Source organism: Dioscorea cayenensis, chromosome 17 (assembly GCF_009730915.1).
Source record: "Dioscorea cayenensis subsp. rotundata cultivar TDr96_F1 chromosome 17, TDr96_F1_v2_PseudoChromosome.rev07_lg8_w22 25.fasta, whole genome shotgun sequence".
Classification (NCBI taxonomy): domain Eukaryota; kingdom Viridiplantae; phylum Streptophyta; class Magnoliopsida; order Dioscoreales; family Dioscoreaceae; genus Dioscorea; species Dioscorea cayenensis.
In genome coordinates, this window is record NC_052487.1 from 20,646,138 (window position 1) to 20,653,821 (window position 7,684).

The window sequence follows — 7,684 nt, forward strand, 5'->3', positions numbered from 1 at the left end:
GGGGTTAGCCGAGTAGCCCCTGATCGATCAGAGATAGCCCGAATTGCCCTTGATGGACTGGAAATAACCCGGTGAGCCACTTTGCAGCACTTGTTCTTTCGAGCTCTACTTAGAACTTCTCCCCCTACCCCTCTTACTCAGACACTGTTTGTATTCCGTTGTATTTTTTTTCTAATTCTTTTTATGTTCTCTTAATTTATTTATTAATATATGTGATTTATTCACTTTATCAAAATATATCTATATGTTATTTCGAGGGGTGTTTAGATTCAATCAAGGTCCCTTCCACGTCGCCAATGGCATTTACTAAAACCGGAAGGCTCTTGGTTATACATAAACATTTGAACACACATTTCAAACATATTTTTTCTTTCTTTTAGTTTAGAAAGAAATGATATTTTTGCAACATACATTAAATAATATACTAGCGACAGATGAAATCAAAAGTTCTTACAGGTACCAATAAAATCAATGCAAGGTAAACACTCAGAAAGAAGTAACATGTTGGCAGAACCAAAGCAAATTATTCACAATTAACTACCTTCATAGTCACCTTTGATGAGTTGTGATATTATTTTGACAATCTTATTCCAGGCATTGGCTTTGTTTTTCTTCTCATTTACTCCGCGCACCAACACACAGACACCATCTTTGTTTGTTCGGTCGATGATATTCGTCGGGTGTGACTGCAGAAAGCAATTGAAGATTGGATTATTAAGGGCATGAAACAAGGGCACTGAAATCTTATAAGGCATCCTAAATCAAGCCACTCCAATCAATAAGATTCATGAGCTGGGCTATCTGAATGCATGTCCATAGTATCATTGGAACTGGGTGAATTAGACCCTCGGTTGTGATGAGTTGAGTTAGCTTCATGGTTCCGTGCTTCATTTGCACCCGGGAGAGCAGCACTTTGGTAGTACCCTCCCTGAGCAAGTTGATAAGACTGAAGACTTCTCCGAACAGGACTGGAGAGAGCGTTCGAGAAAACCAAGTTCTTTGCTTGATCAGACTGAAAAGACCGTGGGGCATGTCCAACTGCAGCTTGTGTAAATGCACCACCAGATGTCTGCATGCCTGCATTTGCAAAATGCATGGTGGATTGAGGTTGCTGATGAGGAGCTTGTACTCTTGGTGAAGCTGCCGCTTCATCACCTCCATATTCAATCTCATTCTGCAAGACAAAAAAACAGTTGTTTGACATTGGCTGCAATATGCTTTATCAACAAAGCGCTGTTTGCACCCTCATTGATATTACCTCAAAAAAGCATCTCAAATTATAATGACATCCTTTGTACTTAAAAGGTAACTAAAGTAATATGATAAGTAATCAGACTGGGACTGGACCACAAAGTATAGGAAGATAGGTCAATTCCTTCATTGCATCATAAAATTCAATGGTTTCATACCATGCAGCTTTCAATTAAAACTATTTGGTGGTAGTTAACCCAAACATGCAGAGAGTGAACTTGTATATTACAACACATTAACAGAAGACATGCTTAATGTTCCGTAGTACAGTTAAGAATTATTAAGTATTTGCTCATATAATCATAGTGAATAAAATATACCTCACCATAGTCTCTCATCATAATATCTAATTCCAGTAATCAAGCAAACGAATGTGCTTTATGTGTTGGCGTGCATCAAAGTCATTAGGCAAAAGAACTAATAGCATCGCTTTGCTCTTTATTGGATATGCATGCATTGTCAGGAAATTAATGCTTCTAAGAACCACATAATTATTTGTAACAAAAGAATATGACCATATGGACTAAACATAAAGCCTTCTACTTTTTTTTTTTTTTGTCTTCAACAGGCTGATAACTAGATTAAACCAAGGGGCATACACCATAGAGAAGTACATGAACTGTGCAAAATTTTAAGGACATCTAGAATTGCAACGATGTGGCATACCATGTAATGTGAAACAAAGGCAAATAGACATAAATTGGTGGTTATATGGAGACAATAAGAGAACATGACAGAAGATATTACACAGATAATTGATAGAAAGACCTGCAAATGTGCAACTATATCAGCAGCCGACAATCTTGACCCTTCCTCATGCTGTCTTACAATCCACTGATAGAGCTTCTCCTAATGAAAAACCAATCCAAACCAGTAAGTAGCTGCATTAGTCCTGCCAGGTTTAAGATGGACTCTTCAAAATTTTCTCCTCAACAAAATAAGGTGATAGACACATAAACATCATTTAAAAACACTCATCAGAAAACAATGACATCAAACTGTAAAAAGGCCTTACATGGGTGATGTGAACCTTAACAGTCAAAGGCTCAAACAACTGCTAACAATTTGTTATTTAATCTTTTACTAAACATCACAAAGAATATTATATTAATGTAAACAACAAGCAGCAAAAACAAAATTGACAAAATTTTCTTCTCCTTTCCTTTCATTATTCACTAATCCAACAGAACCAAAATTCATAAACCCACATCTATCTTGAGCAATGCCACCAACATAGTCCATCTACAAAACACCTTCAAGAAGCCTAATCAACAAAATCAACACCATAGACATGCATCACCCTAACCCTCAGTATTGACCAAAATAAACACTTACAAGTTACATTTTTCATTTTGTGGTTTTAAAAAATCCGACTTCCCAATGTTTGTATGTAAACAAGAAAGAAGGCCCTTTTTCCTCGCCAAATAAGAAAATAAAAAATAAAAAAAAACCCATATACCATAAGCAACAATAATCAATCGGAGAAGCCTAACTTGATATTATTTTTTTATCTTAATTTTCTACAAGCAAGTGACTTATCATATTGTGACGATCTAACAACAAGTAATTGTTTATCAAGGAAAAAAAAAAAGGCAAAACTTTGAAGTCGCTGCAACTGCAACCACTTTGCCTTTACCGAGAGAACACGGTATCACCTGATGAATCCCACCACGGCAAGAGATCTCACAAAAAGTACAATTCCAGAACAAGCACCGCATCCAAACCCAACATAGAAAAACATCAAAGGATGACAAAAATTTCAGCTTGAACTTGAAATCAAGCATCAAAGCACACAAAACTCATCACAGAAACATTAAAATCCATAACAACTTCATAACCACAAAGAAATATCCAATCAAACAAATCACAAAAGTAACCTCATAAAAAAATCAACAAGCACAAAAACGCAGAGATTAATCATCAATCATCAGCAAAAAGGAGGGAAGACAAGCAGGGTTAAGGATCAGACCATGGCATGTCGTTCACCGGCGTGGAAAGCGAGCTTGTGCTGGTTAACGGAAAGAGAGTAGAGATGCGACAGCGAGTTCGCCGCGCCACAGAACGCCGAGTACATGGTTCGATCGGCCTCCTCCATGCGATTAGCCTCAGACTTCCTCTTCTTGGCCATGAATAGATTGGAGAATCGGAGGAGATGGAGATGGAGATGGAGAAGAAGAGAAGAAGCAAACCCTAAGAAAGAGAAAGAGAGAAAGAGAGAAAAAGGATTATCATTAGACGATGACGAAATGGGAAGCTCCTTCTTTCCCTTCTCTCTTTCTATTTATAAATTTTTCCGAATAAAAACACACACACAGAGTCATCATCTTTCTTCTTATTGGGGAAACGCGTTTCTCCCAAAAAAAAAATTATTTTTTAATTTTAAATAATAATAATAATTTATTTTTTTAAAATAATAATAAAAATATATATATATATATATATGAGAACCCATCATCTAGGGACGTCCCTAGATTTCAAATCTAGGGATGTCCATAGTAGCCATCGGATGAAAATCTGACGGCTCTTATCATTATGAACAGTAGAAACCGCGTTCTACAGTGTTGTACAGTGATCATGAACAGTAAAAAAGTGTACAGTGTTTATATAATCAATCAACCATCGGATGATGATCCAACGGCTTAGATTTAAAAACATCCCTAGATTTCAAATCTAGGGACGTCCCTAGATGATGTTTTCCATATATATATATATATATAAGCATCCATCATCTGCACAATTCTCTCTCATCATCGTTCGATTCTACCCCTACTTTAATGAAAGCTCCTCCTTCTTACCCTCAAAGATTGTCACGAGTCATTTATCATCTCTTACTTTGGTCATTAATTGTTTAGAAAGCCATGCCTGCGAGAAACGGCCCCCTCTGTGACATCAGATCTTGTCATCCGGGCATACAGCTTCCGGTTAGGGTGCTTAACTTTACTTTAGTTTACTTTAGAAATAGCGTCTTTTGAATAAATATAAATAGGTGACTTGCTTGTGTTAAACATATAGCGGCACCTTCCTGATAAGAGACCAGCTTTTATATGAGAGAAGGTCTGCTTTTATGAAGAGTTTTTTTTTTTTTTTGGAAATAGAGCAAATTCAAAATCTACGGACGTTTCGTATCGACTGTTTTGTGTATTGTGCAATGAATAATATTATTGTGCGTGTCTAATCAATTTTAGTATAGTATTTCAACAAATCTCAACCATTCATCCATATTATTTTTAGACTTCTAATAAACCCAATTAAACTCTAATTAGTCCTCACTGTAGCTCCATAATGTTTACTGTGGACGTTCTGTGAACGTTCATAGTTGACGTATTATATATATATGATTATTTATCAAAAAAGTTTATTAGCCTAATAGTGAAGGATTTAGTAGTTTATATATACTCTTTTGTTTAAAAAAACACCCGAATCGAGCATTGACTTGAAAAAAAAAAGATTTATTTCATAAATAATTATAAATTTATTAAAAAATCCAAAAATTTTTTTTAAGTGAATAAATATATATGATTGTTTACCAAGGGTTAGTTTAATTAGTAAATAGTCAGATTATTTTATTTAAATTTTTGTGTATATAAAAGACACCCAAAAGAGGGTTGCCTATGTTTTTTTTATAGAGCTCTTGGCACTTCATTCACTATTTGGACTATGTGGAGCATCCACCTGAAAAAATATTTAGTTCATGATTAATTATAGTTTTTATTAAAAAATTGTTTTTATGACAATATAAAAGGTTTTTTTTTCTATAGAGGTAGGAGTTGAGAATAATTATTGTTTTGTTGTATTTTAATTTATAATACAATAGGTTGAGTAATGAAATTTTACATGCAAGGTATTTATATTAGAGTTCTCTTTTGAAAATAAATCCTTACTTTATATTTTTCAAAAATGCTTCTATGAATTTTTTTTTTTTTTTTGCTAGTTCATAAAAAATTTTTTTAAGAAAAATAGATGTGTTTGAATGTTTCTTCCAAATATCCAATATATGTTTGAACGTTTTTTACTTTTTTTTTGTATAAAATTAAATTTTGATATTCAAAATGTTATTTTATTTTATTTTTTGATTTGTCTCTATTTTCATGAACTAAAAATGTGTTGAATAGGCTTGCAAATGTAATTATGTGCATCAGTTAAAAAAAACAAAATGAAATGATATTGTCATAATTTCATATTTATTTTCAAATGGTTGTTAAAAATCTATAAATTTGAGGTCTAATAGGGTTTGGTTGTAAGTTTAAGTGATGGTTGTTGGTTATTGGGCTTTGTGTTTGATAATAGGTAGAATGAAGATTTCAATTAAGGGTTGTTGCTTATTTTTCTAAGCAAGGTTGGTGCTAAGGTTTCTTTAATGTTAATTTATTAATTATAATTTTGCCACAAATAATTCTATAGCTCACTCAAAAACAAATAATTAATTTTATTAAATTATGTTAATGAACATTAATGTTTGTTCTTTTTTAAATGAAATACAAATAAATCACAATCTTATTGCTTGTTAATTGCTACCACTATACTACATTCAACCTAAGAAGGGATATATCATAATTTTGCTATATATTTTTTTTATTATTTTATTTTTTATTTTAGAATGATAAATATCTCATTTAACTTTCTAAACCTGTCAGTAATTTTTAGGTCTATAAATATCGGGTCTTTTATATAGAGTGTTCGTGTATCGCCGAAAAGACAGATTTAAATCTCAATTCAAACAGAGTAAAAACACAAATATATTGATATATTAATTTCACATATGTGCACGCATCTAAGTGGCTTGTTTACAATTAGTTAAAAAAAAACTTTCTAAACCTATATATAGATAAATAGAAAAATATTTAAAAAAAAGCTAAATGATAAAAAATGAAACCTCTTAATAACTTCTAAATAATTAAATTTCGTTAAAAAAATTAATGACATATTATATTGGTAAACCAATATCATATTATATATTCACTTTAATAAATTTGTAGGCTTACCAATACTATATATATAATAAACTTGTGATATATTGACTATATATTTTTTTTAATAAAATTATAATCTATTCACTTTAATAAAAAATAATGATGGTGGAGGATTCTTAGTATTTTATCCCCTATGGATCAAGAGACCTAAATAGAATATTAAAAAAATAGCCAAAAATTCCACTCATTAACATATATCACTAGATTTATTTTATCAATAAAATTTTGATTTATTTTTTCTAATAACATAGATAAGCCACCGCATACATTTACACTAAAAAAAATCTAACAGGCTTTGGGAGGATATCGAACTCTCAATATCTTAATTTACCACTCGGTTATTATGTTGATGGTTATTTACTTCAATAAACAAATAAATTAATTAATTAATAAAATAACCCTAAAATTCTAATTATTCTGAATATTATTAAAAAAACACATGTAGGATGTGTCCAACATGGCATGATCCATAAAACTCTACAAAGTCCAACCACAATACAAGTTGATAGCAACCACCCAATCAAAGCTTGGCCATAGCTCATCCCACCTTCTCTTCACATAAACCTTACAATTATTCCCCCAATTTTTCTCCTTTCTTTCCATGCTATTCATTCTCAACAAAAATAGAAGAAGAATAACAACAAGAAGAAAAAAAAAAAAAGATAAGATAAAAAGAAAGATGTCCATTGCTTCATCCATTCCTTCCATCAAGATCAAGATCTCCCCTTCTTCTCCATTTCATCACCACTCCTCCAAGCTCTCTTTCAAGCCTAAGACCACCATCTCCATTATCAAGAGTTCCCAAGCTGATGGCCCTCTCAGAAGACCTTCAACTCCTTCTCTTTCTCCACCTCCACCATCACCTTCACCTTCACCTTCACTTTCTCCTACTCCTCCTTTGAAGCCCTCTACCCAAACTCCTTCACCTACCAAACCCAAGGATTTTGTGGTCACTTTGGAGTACCAGAGAAAGGTGGCCAAGGAGTTGCAGGAGTATTTCAAGCTGAAGAAACTTGAGGAAGCTAACCAAGGCCCCTTCTTTGGTTTCATGACCAAGAATGAAATCTCTAATGGCAGGTCAGTTTCTTCTTTATTTTTTTCCTGTCAATTACTTAGAGTTCTCTATCTGTGTTCCATGTTTATCTGAGAATAAAATTACTGTTGAAAAAGAATATTAATTCTGATAAAGTTTATGTTCTTACTCAATCCAATCACTACATTGTCATTCATTTCATATAAAACAATTTGGCCAAGTAAATAACAACAAGGCCTTGTAATAGTAATAGTTCCTCATCATCACCCATCATGTAATTGATCTAATTCTGCATGTTTTACTTGATGGCAATATGCAGATGGGCAATGTTTTGGGTTTGCTGTTGGATTGTTGACAGGAAATATGCTACTGGTTCAGATTTGGTTCAACAGGTCAAGATACTTCTCTCCAATTTTGGAGTTGTAGACTT

General features: G+C 32.8%; 2 protein-coding genes across 2 annotated transcripts in view; one reads left to right on the forward strand and one right to left on the reverse strand.

Annotated features, from left to right (window-relative positions):
• Positions 1-412: 412 nt before the first annotated feature.
• Positions 413-3,528, reverse strand: LOC120280905. The gene is made up of 3 exons (XM_039287878.1): positions 3,221-3,528; positions 2,020-2,100; positions 413-1,174 (listed from the first exon to the last, which is right to left on the reverse strand). The coding sequence occupies exons 1-3, from the start codon at positions 3,377-3,379 to the stop codon at positions 776-778; spliced, it is 639 nt and encodes a 212-aa protein (XP_039143812.1). The 5' UTR covers positions 3,380-3,528; the 3' UTR covers positions 413-775.
• A 3,317-nt stretch (positions 3,529-6,845) lies between these two features.
• LOC120280754 (light-harvesting complex-like protein OHP2, chloroplastic) overlaps positions 6,846-7,684 on the forward strand; it is a 942-nt gene continuing 103 nt past the window's right edge. The window contains exons 1-2 of the mRNA XM_039287699.1: positions 6,846-7,298; positions 7,574-7,684. The exon at positions 7,574-7,684 is cut by the window's right edge and continues 103 nt beyond it. Coding sequence (XP_039143633.1) covers positions 6,901-7,298; positions 7,574-7,684 — 509 coding nt within the window. The 5' untranslated portion in view covers positions 6,846-6,900. The remainder of the gene's footprint in view (positions 7,299-7,573) is intronic.

What these genes read in the sequence shown, in the direction of transcription:
- LOC120280905 (XM_039287878.1), bottom strand. Translation starts at nt 3,379, where the DNA reads ATGGCCAAGAAGAGGAAGTCTGAGGCTAATCGCATGGAGGAGGCCGAT. An exon ending in CCGGTGAACGACATGCCATG is followed by an intron (nt 2,101 to 3,220) that starts GTCTGATCCTTA and finishes GTTTTTCATTAG; the next exon opens with GAGAAGCTCTATCAGTGGAT. An exon ending in ATATAGTTGCACATTTGCAG is followed by an intron (nt 1,175 to 2,019) that starts GTCTTTCTATCA and finishes TTTGTCTTGCAG; the next exon opens with AATGAGATTGAATATGGAGG.